Source organism: Molossus molossus, unplaced genomic scaffold, assembly GCF_014108415.1.
Source record: "Molossus molossus isolate mMolMol1 unplaced genomic scaffold, mMolMol1.p scaffold_m16_p_24, whole genome shotgun sequence".
Classification (NCBI taxonomy): Eukaryota; Metazoa; Chordata; class Mammalia; order Chiroptera; family Molossidae; genus Molossus; species Molossus molossus.
The window spans coordinates 66,043-85,112 of NW_023425360.1; the positions used below are offsets into that span (position 1 = coordinate 66,043).

Sequence of the window (19,070 nt, forward strand, 5' to 3'; positions counted from 1 at the left end):
TTCTAGAATCATGTGGTTTTGACCATTACAAAAAAATAAGGAGTTCATATAATTTTTAAAAAATAACAACAGCCTGGCCGGAGTAGCTCAGTGGATTGAGCATTGTCCCATGGACTGAAAGGTCCCGGTTTGATTCCTAGTCAGGGCACATGCCCAGATTTCAGATTTGATCCCCAGTAGGAGGCGTGCAGGAAACAGCCAATTGATGTTTCTCTCTCTCTAAAAAAATCAATAAACATATTTAAAAAATAACAACAACAGGAGAAGCCAGAGAATGACCTATGTGAATTCTCTGTCCTGTTTTGGTAAATTTTCTGTAAATCTAAAATTGTTCTTAAAAAAAGTCTCTTTTTTAAAAAGCCAACCAGAGTTGTAAAGTTCAGCCCAAGAAACAGAAAGATTTCTTGAAGCACCTTCTATAGTGATAAGAATTTTAATTAAGTTATAAAATGTTCTTTTGTACAAGGTTAGTGCTCCAGTCTTAGGCCCCAACGTGAACACAGGGATGGAACTGCGTGTGCGCAACAACCAGCTACCCACTGAGCACACTCCCTTCCAATACGTCTCATGTTCTCTGACATTCATGTGCATGTTTCTATCTGAAATGATTCAAGAGAAAGTAAACTAGCTTTTATATGAAAGAACCAAAAATACAGTTAGAATAAGAATAAAGATGAATAATAGTTTTATTCCTTTCAAGTTACCACACCAAGATAGCTACAACAAAGATTTTCTGTCTACTCTTATTGATTTTCATGCCAGCTATGAAACTGGATTGACAAGACATGTCAATATAGCATTATCAGTAGAACGCTTTTAAAGTTACAAAACTTGCACAGTGCCCTCAGTGTCCTCCAGATCTGTGTCTGGCTTCAACAGTGTTTGGACGGAATAGACCCAGGGGCGCCCCATCTTCCAGCATCTAACCACTTTCCAACCTGTTTTTTCAAGCACCACCTTCGGAACCGCCTCAGTCTCCGAGACCAGCCAACACCATTTTCTGACCTTAACGCTTTACTGCGGAACAACCATGAGCTACCAAATTCGTCAGACCTATTCCACCAAGGTGGAGGCTGCAGTCAACCGCCTGGCCAGCCTGCACCTGCGGGCCTCCTACACCTAACTCTCTCTGGCTTTCTATTTCGACCGTGACAGATGTGGCTCTGGAGGACATGGGCCACTTATTCCATGAGTTGGCAGAGAAGAAGCGCAAGGGCGCTGAGCATCTCTTAAAGCTGCAAAACCAGCGCGGTGACCGTGTTCTCTTCCAGGATGTGGTGAAGCCTTCCCATGATGAATGGGGCAAAACTCAGGACGCCATGGAAGCCGCTTTGGCCTTGGAGAAGAACCTGAACCAAGCCCTTTTGGATATGCATGCCCTGGGTTCTACTTGTGCAGACCTTCATCTCTGTGACTTCCTAGAGAACAGCTTCCTGGAGGAGGAGGTGCATCAAGAAGATGGGCGACCACCTGACTAACCTCCGCAGGCTGGCTGGCCCCCAGGCTGGGCTGGGCGAGTATCTCTTCGAAAGGCTCACCCTCAAGCATGACTAGGAGCCTTTGGAGCCCAGAGGCCTCTGAGGGGCCCCTCTGCATTCCCCTTGTGTCTGGCTTTTGCCTGAGCCTCTCCCTGAAACTACTAGCCATTCCTTAACCACCCTGGAGCCCTCTCCCATGCATTGGACTAAATGGAAACAATAAAGCTTTTTGCAGCAAAAAAATAAAACTAAAAAAAAAAATAAAGTTATAAAACTTAACAGTTTTTAACTTTATATATAAAATGGTAATGTATTAAAACCCTCATTGATCTAGTTCTTTGGAATAAATGTTTAGAGAAATCAGTCTAATAAAAATTAGCTAAGAAATAAATCAAAGATAAAATTAGAACTCAAAGATACAACAAATTTTTAGCAAAAAAGTTTTTAACTACTGCTCAACCAATTTATATATCCAAACCACAGTTTATAAATTCCGCAATTTCTCCTTTGTTGTTTTAAGCTTCGCTGTAAGGACATGGATCATTCAGGCCATGTAATTACCTTTAAGAAGCATGCTTAGGGTGTTTTGTGGACTACAGGTCCATACAGCATTTCTCTTTGTCCTCTTGAGAATAGAACATCAATTGCTTTCAGCTAAATGCACTCACATATGAATATTTTAGTACAATTTAATGCTTCTATACCAAACCCAAAGGAATAAAGCATCAATTTGTGAACACTGTTCTCTGGGAGTTAAAAGCCAAGCTAGATAATGCAATATGAAAAGGGTTGTCAATCTGTAGCTTTTTAGCAAGTCAGAAAAGCAGTCCATAAATTCAGTCCCAGCTGTATGTATACAAATAGCTCTATAAAGTTTGTTCCTACACAGACTTTCCAACATTAGTGAGTTTTCAAAAGAGAATCTCAGATTCGAAATATCTTGTGTTGGGAAATTCTCCCAGAACTGTTTCTTCATCTAGTAACTATTCACATACTTATAAGAATTATAAATAAATCACTAATATGTTAGTAAAATGCCAAAATGTAGACAAAGTAATATACTACCACAAAGAAGATGCACTATGTGAAAACCCATCTCCCTGGAAACAGGTAACAGATTCTTTAATGATTGCAATATGTGTCTATGTCTGGATGGTTAGGAAGGTAAAGTCATCAACAGTTTCTAAAGGCAATCCAAAAAAAATGTACACTGGGACCTACCACCAGCCAAGGCTTCAAAAGCATACTAATTTTAGTCATGGCATAAATCTGACACTGTATTAAGCTCAACAAATACTAGTTAACGTGCTAACAAAACCCAATGATATTATCAGACATCAGTTAAAGAAATAAGAATTCAGCAATATCTGTTCATGACTTCAAAAGAAAAAAGTCTCTTAGCAAATGAGGATTTGTAATAGTAACATGATAGCACTTATACTATATGTTGGGCACAGTTTTAAGTGTTTTACACATATTAACTCAGTAAGTATAACTACCAAATGAAACAGAGACTGGTATCATCACTATACAGTGAGAATACCGTAGAGTTCAGAGAAATTGAGTGACGTGTCCAAGGTCACACAGTAAGCAAGTGGTAACACTAAGAGCTGGACTCAGGAAACCTGGTTAGAATGTCCAAACTCTTAACCCTTTTCAAACATTATACACAGTCTATTGCAGGGAACTTCTTTAATCTGATAAAAAATATCTACCAAGACCAGACAGCAAACACCATACCTAGTGGTATAACACTAGATAGCCTTGAAAATAAAGATAAGGATGGTTATCATCACCACTTCTATTTAACAATGTGCTAGAAGCCATAGCTGACAAAGTAATAAAATAAAATTACACAAAAGTCCAGTATTCCCAGAGAGAGACTATGTATGTAACACCCAAGAGGATCTACAGAAAAATCATTAACAGCAATATATATATATATATATATATATATATATATATATATATATATATAAATTGCATCCCTATTTATCTATATACCTTTATAAAGAAATTATGAAACCATCTAAATAAATGGAGAAATAAAATCATGGTTATAGACTAAATATTATAAAGATGTTGACTCTCCCCAAATTAATCTATATATCCTCACTTGAAGAATTTTTGCTATTACAACTTGTACTTTTACAAAATTATTATTTTTTCTTTAATGATGTTAAAGAGAGAGAGGAAAGGATGGGGAAAGGGAGATAAACATCGATGACAGGGAACACTGACAGGCCGCCTCCTGCATGCCCTTATTGGGGATCAGGCCCACAACTTGGGCATGTGCCCTGACTGGGAATTGAACCGGCGAACTCTTGGTGCATGGGTGAATGCTCAACCACTGAGCCACACCGGCCAGGCACAACTTGTACTTTTTAAACCCATTTGTCACTATCAAATAAAAAACATTATAATGAATTTGTATGAGTGCACATTTAAGGTGCTTAGGAGTCAAGAGAGACTGTCCTGACCACTCAGCAATTGTATCTCAAGTATTTCCCTGACAGAATCATATCTTTCATTCACACTGCATAACTACAAGTAATAAAAAGGCCAAAAGTTAGTCATTTTGAGGTTTTTAAAATATCACTGCTTAATCTAAGGCTTCAAACAATGATTCACAGCATGCATTTCTGGAGTCCCAGGGGTCAAGAAGAAAAAACTGTCCATCACCTCTTGGGATCTGCATGCGAGCCCCTTCACCAGGCCCTTCCCACACATCGTGACTCACTAGCAAGTGTCACCCATCAAGTCTTCAATAAGTAAACTATCATTTTTAAATGTTTTTAGTTATTAGGTAAGAATTATTTGCATTTGCCGTGGCTGGTTTAGCTCAGCAGACAGAGCATCGACCTGTGCAGACCAATGAGTCGCGGGTTTGATTCTAATCAAGGGCACGTACCTCGGTTGCAGTTGGTTCCTGGCCCTGGTTGGGGTTGAGCAGGAGGCAGCCAGTTGATGTATTTCTCTCACATCAATGTTTTTCTCTCTCCCCCTCCCTCTCACTCTATCTTAAGATAAACAGAAAAAGATCCTCTGGTGAGGATCAAAAAAAAAAGAATTAGCCCAGCCAGTGTGGCTTGGTGGACTGAGCTCATCCCGCAGACTGAGGGGTCCCAGTTCAATTCCCAAATGGGGCACATGCCCAGGTTGTAGGCTTGACCCCCAGTAGGGGGCATGCAGGAGGCAGACAATAGATGTTTCTCTCCGACAATGATGTTTCTATCTCTCTCTCTGAAAAACCAAAAACATACTTTAAAAAAAAAAATTACTTGCATTCATCATGTATGTTTAGCAAATTTTCTTGCTAATTATTCACATTGTAGTCCATGTTTGGAGCACTGTAGAATATCTGATACTGTCCATTATCACTGCATTCTGTCTAGAAATACAGCAACTAATGAGTTTACTAACGGTGAAATATCTAAGTAATTGGTGTCTAAAAAGCTTATTTTATTACTCAGAAAATATTGGGAATTTCTTACCTAAGTGTTTATATGGAAGACTATAACTGAAGGGAGATTATTTAAGGTTTTAGGATTTACTAATTTTAATTTTTCTTCTTCAAATGCAGACTTGGTTCTCTGAAGCTTTAGTATCTATACAACTTCAGGAACAGACTAAATTTGGATAAAATATACCTATATTTCCAATCAAAACCTATTTCCAATCAAAACCAACTGTGGAGCTTGACAAACTAATTCTGAAACTGCAGAGAAGTGCAGAGTCCAGCTCAACTAGAAAACATTACTATGAAGCTTTAGGCATAGTGTTGTTACAGTGATACACACACAACTGCCTGACAGGACAAGCAGAGAGCCAGCAGTGAGCTGTGCATATGTGTAACTTGATATGTAAGAGCCAACACTATAGATCAATGGAGGAGAAAGGGAATGTGTAACAAGTAATTACCCATATGAGGAAAAAACTGAATACCCGTTTAACATCAAACATGAAAACCAAATCAAGTAGCCCTGGCCGTTTTTGCTCAGTGGTTAGAGCATCAACCTGCAGACCAATGAGTTGCGGGTTTGATTCTGGTACATACCTCGGTTGCTGATACCTCGCGGTTGCTGATTTCTCAAAAGAAACTGCAGACCAGAAGGGAGTGGCAAGAAATATTCAAAGTGATGAAAAGCAAGGACCTACAACCAAAATTATTCTATCCTGCAAAGCTATCGTTTAGAATCAATGGACACATAAAGAGCTTCTCAGATAAGAAAAGGCTAAAGGAGTTCATCACCATTAAACCAGTATTAATATGAAATGTTGAAGGGTCTTCTTGAAGGAGAAAAACAAAAATATGAACAATAAAATGGCAATTAATACATACCTATCAACAATTGAATCTACAAACAAAAAGAGCAAGCAGAACAGAAACCGACTCGCAGATAGATACAGAGAACTTTTGTTGTTTGCCAGTTGCGAGGGGGCTTAAGGGGATGGGCAAAAAAAGGTGAAGGGACTAAGAAATACAAATTGGTTGCTAGACTGATGTACCTCATAGGGAAGGGGGTAAAGGGGTGGGAAGAGATAAACCAAATAACATATACATATATGCATAACCAATGGACACAGACAATAGTGTAGGGAAGCCAGGAGGGGGACAGGAATGGGGAGGAAAGGGTCAATGAGGGAAAAAAGGGGAGGCGTCTATAATACTTTCAACAATAAAGATAAATTTCTTTTTTTTTATCCTCACCTGAGGACATTTTTCCATTTTTTGTTCAGATAGAGTGGGAGAGAGAGAGAGAGAGAGAGAGAGAGAGAGGGAGAGAGAGAGAGAGAGAGAGAAACATTGATGTGAAAGAGACACACTGAGTGGCTGCCACCAGCACGACCAACCAGGGCCGGGGACAAACTGCAACTGAGGCACGCACCCTAAGTGGGAACCAAATCCGGGTCTCTCTGGACTGCAGGCCAACGCTCCAACCACTGAGACAAACCAGCCAGGGCAATAAACATAAATTTTTAAAAAGAATAAATTCAGCATTCATGTAACAGAAACTCCAAAAAAAAAAAAGGTATTTAAAGCTGTAACTGAATTCACAGAATCTTGTGGATAATACACGTTTTCTCAAAAAACTGATAATAAAAGAAAAATTATCTTGTGAGTATAATAAAATGTGTCCCCTTACTTGAATAGGGAACTTCTTAATATTTGCAGTAATGCTTTTCAGAACTATTGCAAAATGCCAACAAGAGTCTTCTAGTAGAGAACACAGATCCAAATTTAATAAAGATAAATGAAAGTACTGTGTTCAGCTTTAAACACAAAAAAACCACTATTATTCGTAGACTAGGTTTAATAGCAGACATTAAAGTGTAGGGGAGAGAAAACAGAGCTTTTGGATGTAATGCATGCCAATAATGGGATATGGCTGCCAAGAACCTAATGCAATATTTAGTTGCATTAATTAAAATATTATTTAGGAAGATAATCCAACTCTGTACTAGTCAGAGCAATGTGCAGTAATGCATTCAATTCTGGGCCTCAGCACACCTGCTTATAGCTCTGAGAGAATAACTGTATCAGACTAACCTTCCTGTGGAGAAAACTATGAAAACTTGGTTAAAATACAGACAGGAACTGTTTAAGAACACTGGAGATCAACCAAGACATGCAGCATTTGACAGGCCAGCATTCTGTAGGGAGGGATGCATGAGATGAGCCCACCATACATACCTCTACTTGTTCCCAATCAGAAAGTAGCCACTTTGGATAGAAACCTGCGGTCTTATTAGTTGAGGAAATACACAGTATTTGTGACTGCCACATTAGCTAGAAAGGAAGGGGAAAAATCCCAGAGGGAGAACCACAAACTCTGCTCCAAACTCTGACTGACCCCAGCATTTGACATGTGCAAGGTGGCCTCTAAGCCACCCGGCTAGGACTAAAAGAGAAGACAGAGTTTGGAATTTGGAGTTCTGCCAAGTTAACTGCCTGCTAAAACAAAAAATTAATAGCCTTAATAGGAATATAACAGAATCAATCATCTCTACTCATTATTCAATGTCTATAATCCAAAAGGTACTAGGACAATGATTCTCAAAATATGATCTGCACATCCCTGGAAGCCCCAAGACCCTTTCAGGGATCTCCAAGGTCAAGACTGTTTCACACTAACACTAAAATGTTATTTGCCCTTTTCTCTCATCCTGTGACAAGTGTATAGTGGAGTCTTCCAGTGGCTAAATGACTTTTGAGGAAATCATTACTTCAATAACTACTAGAATGTACCTGTATTTTTGTGTTTCCTAAAAACTTTTAAGGTGGTAGGTTTTTAAGTATAAATTTTAATGTTTATAGAGATTAACTCAATTTGTTTTCAGTACAGTAGTGGTGTTCTTACAGTTACAACTGCTATAATGTCTTTAACCTCATTATCATCCAATATATTGATACCTGAAATCCCACAGATTTCCTTGAGCCCATAAGCAAACACACTATTTGTTGTCTTGTATAGCAATCACACTTCAATTTTGAAAAATTTGATATATTTTGAAATGTAAACCTATTTTACATTTTTCAGATATTTAGACTAAAATATAGAAGACTCAGTTTCTCAACCCACAGCTGCAACATCACCATCAAAATATGCTGAAAAAGATAAACTGATAGCAGAATTCCTTAACTTACTGAAAAGAGGAATCTATTCTAAACAATACTGTGTCAAATTAAAAATAAGTGAAAATGTGAAAGTTATTTTTCTCTTGGTTGTATGGATGTTAATAAGTTATGTTATTGTGTATTACGCAACAGAAACAATGGCCATTTGAAAAAAATTAATTTATAGTTTAGAAAAAAATTAACTAGATTCTTTAAAAACATAGATGTGATGAGTTTAAAAGCCTAACAATTATTTATTTTAGCATTTCAGACCGGAAAGGAAAAAGTCACTGAAGCATCTTACGGGTTTATCACATTGCATTAGCTAGAGAGGCATAGTTGCTGTGAGACTAATGAAAGGTGACATCGTTGAAAACCTGCAGCATGAAAAGTCAGTAAAAGAAACTATGGCATTGCCACATTCCAATGATACATTAATTTGTTGAATAAAAGATTTAACTGTGCTAGCCCTGTGTGGCTCAGTGGATTAAGCGCCATCCCATGGACTGAGAGGTTCCACTCAATTCCTGGTCAAAGCACGTGCCCGGATTGCGGCCCTATTCCCCAGTAGGGGGCGTGCAGGAGGCAGCCGATGTATGTTTCTCTCTCACACAGGTGTTTCTATCTCTCCCTTCCGCCTTCTCTAAAAAGAAAAAAAAAAAAAAATCAATAAAAACATATTAAAAGAAAAAAAAAAAGACTGAACTGTAAACACGAATACTAAATTAATATATCATTTGTGAAATTGTACTTCTGCCTAACAAAGGCGCAAATCCACATAGTTAGGCTCTGTGTTTTAGTTGTATTTGTCCAGTATCAATATCAACTAATCATCAAAGATGTGAATACATGGCAAGAAATAAAACTGGCAATGAAAAACTCAGTGTTAAATAACCTCTTTTGAATATCATGGTTTATCCTGGAAAAACCATAGTGACTTAGCCTGATCAACAAAGTGCACCAAACTGTACTGGTTGACACTGAATTCTTCAAGGCCGCGTACAGTTCACAAAAAATAAAAAGCTGATTTCACTTAGGAATGTCCTCAATGAAGTATTAACAAGTATTAGTTTTATTAGCTCCTGACCTTTTAGTAACACATCTTTTTAGTATTCTGTGTGACAAACTGAAATATGCAGAAAGTACTTCCACTGCAACCAAAGCACAGTGCTAGTCCTAAGGAAACTCACTTGTTTGATGGTCTAAGATAGGTGTGAAACCATTTTTACTTCAAAGAACAATGAACAGATATTTGGGGTTTTGCAAGATATTTGTTTGAATATGAATGAAGTCAGCTTATCAATTCTGAGAAATCTGAAAGTTTTTGTTGCCAAGGACAAAATTTGAGCTTCTACACATGATCTCACTTATATATGGAATATAATATAACAGTCTGAGGAATAGGGTAGACCCAGAAACACGGAAGTAGTGTACAGACTGACAATGCTCAGAAGAGGGGGTGGCGGGGGGTGGTAAGAGATAAACCACAGAAATTATATGCATGTATGCATAACCAATGGACATGGACAACAAAGCCAGGGACGGGCAGGGGGGATGGGGAGGAGGGTGTCAATGGGTAAAAAAGGAGAAACATCTGTAACAAAAATAAAATTTTAAAAATTTAAAAAAAATTTGAGCTTTTAGGTAAATAATTAGAATTCTAAAGAACTTGTACCCACAAAATAAGCTTCACAGACTCTTCTAACAAGATGAGTAGTGAGTGATATTAGTAAATGTGATTTTTTTTGATATTGATAAAATATGTCAACATTTGGAAGATGTGCAAGACTCAGTAAACCATTACTTTCTAAATAGACAATGCATAATGTTGCAAGATCCATTCAAAGTGCAATGCAGGCCAACAGATTTTAATGTAAGAGAAAGAAAAGTTCATTGATATGGTTTCAGATCCACACTTGAAATAACCTTTCAGAAATGACTACTTGTCAAGTTTTGGTGTAGCGTAGAAGAACATCCACAATTTTCTGAAATTGCTATTAAAATACTCCTCTCACCAATGGTGTTTTTCACAAAACTAAAATAAATAATCCAAAAATTTACATAAAACCACAAAAGACCCTGAAGAGCTATAGCAATCTTGACAAAAAAGAACAAAGTTGGAGGTCACACTACCTGATATCAAACTATACTACAAGGCCACAGTAATCCAAACTACACGGTACTGTCATAAAAACAGACACACCGATTGAACAATGGACAGAATACAGAGCTCAGAAACAAACCCACATCTATACGGTCAATTAGTATATAACGAGGGAAGAACATACAATGGAGTATGAAGACAGTCTATTTAATAAATGGTGTTGGGAAAACTGGACAGATACATGCAAAAAAATGAAACGAGACCAACTTCTTATACCATATATAAGAATAAACTCTAACTGGATTAAAGACTTAAATGTAAATTTTGAAACCATAAAACTCCTAAAAGAAAACATAGGCAATAGTATCTTTGACATTTCTCTTAGCAATATTTTTTTTCTGATATACCTCCTCTGGCAAGGAAAACAAACAGAAAAACAAAATTAGCAAATGAAACCACATCAAACTAAATAGTGTTTTCACAGCAAAGGAAAACATCAACAAAACACAAAGACAACCTACTGAATGGGGGACGATATTCGCCAATGACACATCCAACAAGGAGTGAATGTTCAAAATTTATAAAGAACACACACACACACACCAAAAAAAATCCGGAGTACATGAACAGACACTTCTCCAAAGAGGACATGAACAGACACTTCTCCATGACATACAGATGGCAATAGACCTATGAAAAATTACTCAACATCACTAGTCATCAGAGATGCAAATTAAAACCACAAGGAAATATCACCTCACATCTGCCATAATGGCCATCATCAATAAATCAACAAACAACAAGTACTGGTGAGGATGTGGAGAAAAAGAAACGCTCATGCAATGTTGGTGGGAATGCAGACTGGTGCAGCCACTATGGAAAACAGTATGGCGTGTCCTCAAAAAATTAACAATGGAACTGCCTGTTGATCTACAAATCACATTTCTGAGAATGATTCAAAAACACCAATTCAAAAATCTACAGAGCACCCTGATATGTTAATAGCAGCATTATTTACAATAGCCAAGATCTGAAAACAGCCAAAGTGCCCATCAGTAGATGAGTGGATAAAAAGGCTGTGGTGCCCTGGCCGGTTTGGCTCAGCAGTTGGAGCGATGGCCTGTGGACCAGAGTCCTGGGTTCGGTTTCCGCTAGGAGCACATACAAAAAAAAAAAAAACCTGTGGTACAGCCCTGACCTGTTTGGCTCAGGAGTTAGAATGTCAGCCTGGGAACCAAAGAGTCTCAGGTTTGATTCCCAGTCAAGGGCAAGTACACCTCGGTTGCAGGTCCAATCCCCAGTCCTGGTTGGGGTCATGTGGGAGACAACAAATTGATGTGCTTCTCACATTGATGTTTGTCTCTCCCTCTCCCCCTCCCTCTCCCTCTCTCTTTCTCCCTCCCTTCTTCCCTCAATGAAAAAAATATCCTCCAGTGAGGATTAAAAAAATTATAATAATAAAGCAACTCTAACATGTAGTAGAAGCAATGCCACTCTCGCTACTCAGTATGCCACTGCCTCTGTAACTACAGAACAAACAATGAATGTGGTTTTCGCTTTTCACTTTCCTTCATAACAGCCAAAAATAATTTTCAGATTTCTTTCAGCAAAGTGGCTTGATGCAAACTTTCAAAAAGCCGGAGATACCTTTATCTTGATTTGATATACATAAAGAAAAACTCATTTCCCTCCACACAATTTCAAGTGGCTGAGAAACCTACTCAATGAATACTTGCATCATCTAAGAAATGTGAATAATCATTAGGTATTCTTACTGAATCAACCTTGAAACCAAAGCATCCCTTTTTTAAGTCTTGGACAGGTTTAACTGAAGGACTTTCTAATATTACTTACTGTATGAATCAGAATTTTCTGCAACTGGACAAAATAAAGAAATAAAGTAGGTTTTCAGGCAGATGTAAAACTACAACTGTCATTCATAGCTCCCAATGTCAAGATTCTGTATTCATTACTATATATTCATTATTTTTACTGATAGATTTAATAATATATAGGCTTTAGGGTAAATGTCAGTGTAAACTTATAAAGTCCATTTAACAATAAAATGCTTTTACCAATTTTATATTTCGTGTTATAATATGAATTTGACAAGTGTTCCATTGCTTTAAAAAATTTTAAAACAGCCCTGGCCAGTTTGGCTCAGTGGTTAGAGCGTTGGCCTGCGGTCTGGAGAGACCCGGGTTCAGTTCCCGCTAAGGGCACGTACCTCGGTTGCAGTTTGTCCCCGGCCCTGATTGGTCGTGCGGTGGCAGCAACTTGATGTGTCCCTTTCACATCGATGTTTCTCTCTCTCTCTCTCTTCCTCTCTCTCCCCCCCCGCTCTATCTGTACAAAAAATGGAAAAATGTCCTCGGGTGAGGATAAAAAAATAAATAAATAAAAATAAAAAACAAAAATTTTTAAAACAATGGTGGATTTGTCCAGCCAGTGTGGGTCAGTGGTTGAGCATCGACCCATGCACCAAGGGGTCGCCGGTTCGATTCCCAGTTAGGACACATGCCCAGGTTGTGGGCCGGGTCCCCAGCTGGGGGTGTAAGGGAGGTGGCCAATCAGTATTCTCTCTCATTGATGTTTCTTTCTCTCTCTCACTCTCAGTTCCTCTCTCTCTAAGATCAATAAAAGAAAAACAAAACAAAACAAAAAAAAACAATGGTGGGTTTAAGAACAGCTAAGCATTTTATTGAGACCAAGACATCCACAGACCTTGTGAAAAGAACACATTCACCATGGTAATGACTAACTGCTTAAGTACATGGAACAGGACATAAATCACTGAGATGAGTGTTCAACAAATATATACAGTTCTTATCCCCATATAACTTTGAACAGCATATTTTATTGCAATACTTACTGGTGCTACTATTTTTCCTGTCTGTCCAACTTGCATGTCATTGGGAACAAAGCCAGCATCCACAGCAGCACGAGAAGCACCAACTAAGGGAGAAAGAAATGTTTTTTTAAAGCGCAATTATTCAGCTAGTTGGGATGTTCACTGGTAATTGTAAAATCCAAAAAACCCCAACACTGATATAGTATAGTTAAGGATTTATTTTATTAAGGTCTTACTTTATCAACCACTAGGTAAACCCTCTTCATTTCTCAATGATTTTTAGGTTCTGGGTCACTGTCACTTTCTCCAACACTAGCCTTAATTTTTGCTTAGTTTCTTGAACAATCTCCTCCAGTCATCCGGTCCTCTGTGTTACTTCAGCTACACCCATAGCTATATCCCCAACCTTTCCACTATCAACATCCCTTGATAATTTCCAATTCCAACGTCTCCTGTGACCTCCTCTTTCTAGATGACTTCCTTTAGTACCCAATTCCAACAATTCTCTGACCTAACAGGGCCTTACAATCCTATTCCCTGTCTCTCTCCCCCCTCACATATTCTCTCTTTCTTTACCCAGCTTAAACTCTAGGCCAAGTGACTCTACTAACCCCTTTGTATACACCTTCAAGTTCCTTGCCTCGTCCTACATCATCTCTCACAAACAGAAAACCTGCACTCTGTTAAACTAATTAAGCAATCTCTCCCCCTTCTCCATACCTGTTCTGCATGATTAGAGAAAATCCCCAACACTCAGCCATGTTAACTGGGTTTTACTTTATTTTTATTTATATTCTTTGTCTTTTTTGATTTTAGAGAGAGAAACATCAATGAGAACATGCCTTCTGCATGCCCCCCACTGCGGAGTGGGCCCACAACCTGGGCATGTGCCCTGACTGAGAATTGAACCGGCAACCTCTTGGTGCATGGGTCAATGCTCAACCACTGAGCCACATTGGCCAGGCCACTTTAAATAACCAGGTCTAATTCTCTCACTCATTCCTAAAGTATAATTTCATACCTTCTCCCTTCAAACTTCCAGTACTCTTTAATATCCTTTCAGCTGATGGCCTTGCTTCCTATTTCATGGAAAGAACTGGAACAATCATAAGAAACCTTTCACTTGCTCCAGGTCACATACAGTTGTCAATCTGCAACTGTATCCATATGCCCTACTGTCCACTCAAGGACATCGCTCCAGCACTCTCCCTCTCTCCTGTGTGACCAGTGTTCCTCCCAATGGAGTGTTTCCATCAGCATACAAACAACCTATTATCTGTCCCACCTCTAAAAAAAATCCCTGTTGGTCCCACTACCTCCCTACCTACCATCCATCTCTCTACCCTCCTATATCAAAATCCCTCTAAAGAGTTGTTTATATCAACTGTCTCCAATCCCAGGCCTCTCATTCTATGTTTAAAAACATTTTTATTGAAACATAACACACACATAGAAAATCACACAAATCACACATAGTTTATCAAAAAGTGAATGCAGCCATGTAACCATTGCCTAAGACCAATATTTTAAACCCACTCCAGTCAGGTTTCTGCCCCAACTACTCCACTAAAAATGCTCAAAGTTACCAATGAACCTTAAGTGGTAAAATCTATTAGTCACCTTTCAGTCCTCATTTTCCTTGACCTAGTAGCAGCATTTGACATAGTTGATCACTCTTTCCCTTACTAAAATACTTCACTTGGCCCTGGTCGGTTTGGCTCAGCAGTTAGAGCGTAGGCCTGCAGTCCGGAGAGACCCGGGTTCGGTTTCCGCTGAGGGCACCGTACCTCAGTCGCAGTTTGTCCCAGGCCCTGTTTGGGTCATGTGGGTGGCGACCACTCAATATGTCCTTTTCACATCGATGTTTCTCTCTCTCTCTCCCTCCCACTATATCTGAACAAAATATGGAAAAATGTCCTCAGGTGAGGATTAAATAAATAAATAAATAAATTTTAAAAATACTTCACTAAAATCTCTGTCCTGGTTTTCCTGCCTTACTTACCACCCCTTTTTGGTCTTCATTATCCCCTATCTCTATTTTTATTTTATTTTGTAATTTAAATGTTTTTTCTCCCTACCCTCTTTATTGATGTTAGAGAGAGGGAGAGGAAGAGAGAGAGAGAAACATCAATGAGCAAGAACATCGAATGGCTGCCTCCTTCATGCCCCCCACTGGGGATCGGGCACCCACAACCTGGGCATGTGCCCTGACCGGGAATCGAACTGGTGACCTCTTGGTACATGGGTCAATGCTCAACCACTGAGCCACACCAGCTGAGCTTAAATATGTCTTTTTTTGGGGGGGGGGGAGGCAGAGAAAGACAGAAACATCAATGTGAGAGAAACATCAACTGGCTGCCTCCTGCACCCCCCCCCTACTGGGGATCGAGCCTGCAAACTGAGCATGTGCCCTGCCTAGGAATTGAACAGGGACTATGCTCAATCTACTGAGCCACACTGGCTGGGCTAAAAAACTTATTTTTAATTACAGTTGACATGTTATATTAATTTCAGGTGTACAACATAGTGATTCAACATTTTTATACCTCACGAAGTAATCACCACAGTAAGTCTAGTACCGATCTGTCCCCATGCATGGTTATTACTATGTTATTGACTATATCCCCTATGCTGTACTTTACAATCCTGTGACTTATTTAATACTCTGTAGGTCCAAGCACACTGTTACAAATGGCAAGATTTCATACTATTTTATGGCTCAGTAATTCATCAATATACATTTAAAGCAAGTTCTGTCATTCCTAGAAATGGTTAATTATGATTTCAAAATAACATTAAATGTTCATTTCAATTTGTATGATTTATATCAGACCACCAATAAAGAGAAAAATAAGGGCATTCCTGAATCTGACGTAGCCACTGAAGCTACATTCAAATTTTCTTTTTTTTTTTTTTAATCCTCATCCGAGGACATTTTTCCATTTTTTGTACAGACAGTGTAGGAGGGAGAGAGAGGAAGAGAGAGAGAGGGAAACATCGATGTGAAAGGGACACACCGAGTGGCTGCCACCCACACGACCAACCAGGGCCGGGGACAAACTGCAACCGAGGTACATGCCCTTAGCGGGAGACCAAACCCGGGTCTCTCCGGACCGCAGGCGGACGCTCCAACCGCTGACCAAAACCGGCCAGGGCTCAAATTTTCTTAAAAATGGAAAAATCTACTAAGATTTGACAAATGTAAGAGTGTCACATAAATAGTGAAAAAGAATCACCTGGCTGGTTTGGCTCAGTGGTTAGAGCATCAGCCCGCAGACTAAAGGGTCGTGGGTTCGATTCTGGTCAAGGGCACATATCTTGGTTGCAGTTCGTCCCTGGTCCTAGTTGGGGTCATGCAGGAGGCAACCAGTCGATTGTGACCCTCTCACATTGATGTTTCTCTCTCTCTCTCCCTCTCCCTCCCTCCCATTCTATCTGAAGATATATAGAAAAATAGCCTCGGGTGAGGATTAAAAAAAAAAAGAATGAAGACTCCCACTCTCACTGAATGCTATACCATTTACTTGGAGACTAAGAAAAACTGTTTCAGAGAGAAAACCTAAAAACCAGAAAAAGTAAAATAAGTTTCAGCCTTGAGTGGTATATAGATTTAAAAAAAATCTCCAACAAAAAGGGAACATTTTTCTGCTAAGGAAAACAACTTACCTGCAGCATGTAGTTGATCTGCCAAATCATATAGCAACTTAAAGTTCTCTCCACTCTTTAAACCCCGACCTCATTTTTAAAAAAAAGAAAAAAAAAATTAGGCAAATATAAACTCCATTCTACAAAAATTTTGCAACTTTATATACCTGAGTGATATTCGCATTACACAACTGTCATATTAAGCAAGCCACCTCCTCCAAAAAGCCTTTCCTGATGTCCCCAGTGATGCTCTTGTTCTTCTGTAAAAGCATTCAATACTGCTGTAATTAACTAACAAGTTAACTAATGATATAATAGATCTTGAAATCAGTCTTCCCCATAAGAGCTAAAACTCTAACTGTAGGATCCACATCTATCTTGGTCACTGCTATATCCACAGCATTTAGCAAAACCTCACTGAATGACTGAAGTTATTTATTTGCATGGAAGTCATCCCCCTAGACTTCAACTCCTTAATAGCAAGAATCCCTGCTTTTCCTCTTTGTTCCTCCAGCACTTTGCAATGGGCCCGCCACGGAACAGATACCCAGGAAACATTTTTTCAAAAAATAAGTGATTAAACGAGTCACAACTACCTTTTCAAAATGTTAAATTATTTTATAATGTTTTTATTGAATTTTTAGGGAGAAAGAGATTGAAACATTGATGTGAGAAACGCCAATCGGCTGCCTCCTGCACGCCCCCTACTGGGGATCGAGGACGCATCCGGGGCATGTGCCCTGACCAGAAATCGAACTGGGACCTCCCAGTCCATGGGTCGGCACTCAATCTACGGAGCCAAACCAGCTGGGCAAAATATTAAATTATTTCCTCTCAATGCCCCATGCCAATGCAAGGCTGTTTGGAAGCGTAATCATTTTATCTGATGTTTACTTTGGAAAGATTTTAAAATCATAGCAGAGTATAAAAAAAATATTTTTTCCTAAAAAAGGAGAATGATATACAAAAAGAAGCAATATCAATAGCTTTGATATTAATTGTGAAGAAACTTGCAAAGAGTTATTCTTTAGAGACCGACCTGTAAAACACTACAAGCTGAAACAAAGTAGTGTGAAGGGTGGGAATCATACAACATGGCCCTGAGATTCCCAGGAATTCTTTCCATGTTTCTGAAGACAACCATACTTATCTTCAGAATAACATGGAAGTCAGTCAATAAAACAAAGATACTAAGTTGCAAAGTTATGTTGATGAGATGTGTACTATGCTCCTGCTTGTGCAAGGGACACATATTTACAACAGAAAGCCCAAATTATGGAAAAAGTTCATGATTTCACTTTCCTAATTAGTAAAATGGGAATAATACTTTCAACTTACCTATGTCTTATGTTTCAAATAAAATCTGTGCTCCTCTTAAATAAACATTAATAAAATCAAAGTATTTTAACTTGACATCATCCTTTAAAATTAACACATTACAAATCTCACTTACCACCAGATACCACCACTTTGGCACCAGTTAGCTCTGGTCGATCACTTTTCGTTAATTTCTGGTCAAGCCATTCTGATATCCCCACCGGAGAGATACTTGATGCTATATACATTGATATAATAAACCAATGACTATGAGTCCAAGTTCTAAAATAACAATAATTTTAAGAAAAACACACAAAGAATTCCATGAAATTTAAGCTTATTGGTTGCTGTAAATTTTTTGTGCTCCCACTTTCCTTCTCTTTGATTTTTTAAAAGTCTTAAAGGGACTAGATTCCAGCCTTCACCTCATTAGCTGTATGACTTTTGAGAAGTCATTTAATTCTGAGTCTACCTTTAAAACTGAAACAACCCTGTCTACGCAGTTCAAATAAGATACTGTATTTGTTAAAGTGTAACACTCACAATACTTTCACATTCTTCTATTATACAGAATCTCCTAAGTATCATAATAGGAAACAGTGAGAGGAAAGCAAAAATCTTAACCTCAACATAACACATTAATTTTAATGGATCCTCTCTCACCCCTTTGATCTACCTAAGCGGCTATCCTAGTACCCAAAATGATATGAAAAAAAATCATTACAAATATTTTTTATTTTTGTGTAAGATTAAGAATAACATTTAGATTGAGCTCTCAAGTTAACTGCATTAGAAATGTAACTGGAGACCATCTCTTATACTCTTCCATGAACAGAAAAACAAGCAACAAAACCAAATACAAACTATAAATAAACTCTTACCTTTTTCTGAGCTGGCATTACCTCCACTTGTTGCTGCAGCTTCAAAAGCTGTTCCTCGGACAGAGAACACCTTCACTTTTTCATCACACTTCACTGTACATAAAGCATTTCCTGAAATACACGGTTTACTTAAAAAACATATATATATATATATATATATATATATATATATATA

The 19,070-nt window shown here is 38.4% G+C and overlaps 1 protein-coding gene and 1 pseudogene across 1 annotated transcript in view; one reads left to right on the forward strand and one right to left on the reverse strand.

Moving 5' to 3' along the window:
* ETFA (electron transfer flavoprotein subunit alpha) overlaps positions 1 to 19,070 on the reverse strand; it is a 53,433-nt gene that overhangs the window by 19,598 nt on the left and 14,765 nt on the right. Inside the window, exons 6-9 of the mRNA XM_036278010.1 lie at positions 18,896 to 19,006; positions 18,151 to 18,252; positions 16,719 to 16,787; positions 13,074 to 13,156 (exon numbers count right to left, since the gene is read on the reverse strand). Coding sequence (XP_036133903.1) covers positions 13,074 to 13,156; positions 16,719 to 16,787; positions 18,151 to 18,252; positions 18,896 to 19,006 — 365 coding nt within the window. The remainder of the gene's footprint in view (positions 1 to 13,073; positions 13,157 to 16,718; positions 16,788 to 18,150; positions 18,253 to 18,895; positions 19,007 to 19,070) is intronic.
* LOC118640935 lies at positions 1,031 to 1,582 on the forward strand (annotated as a pseudogene).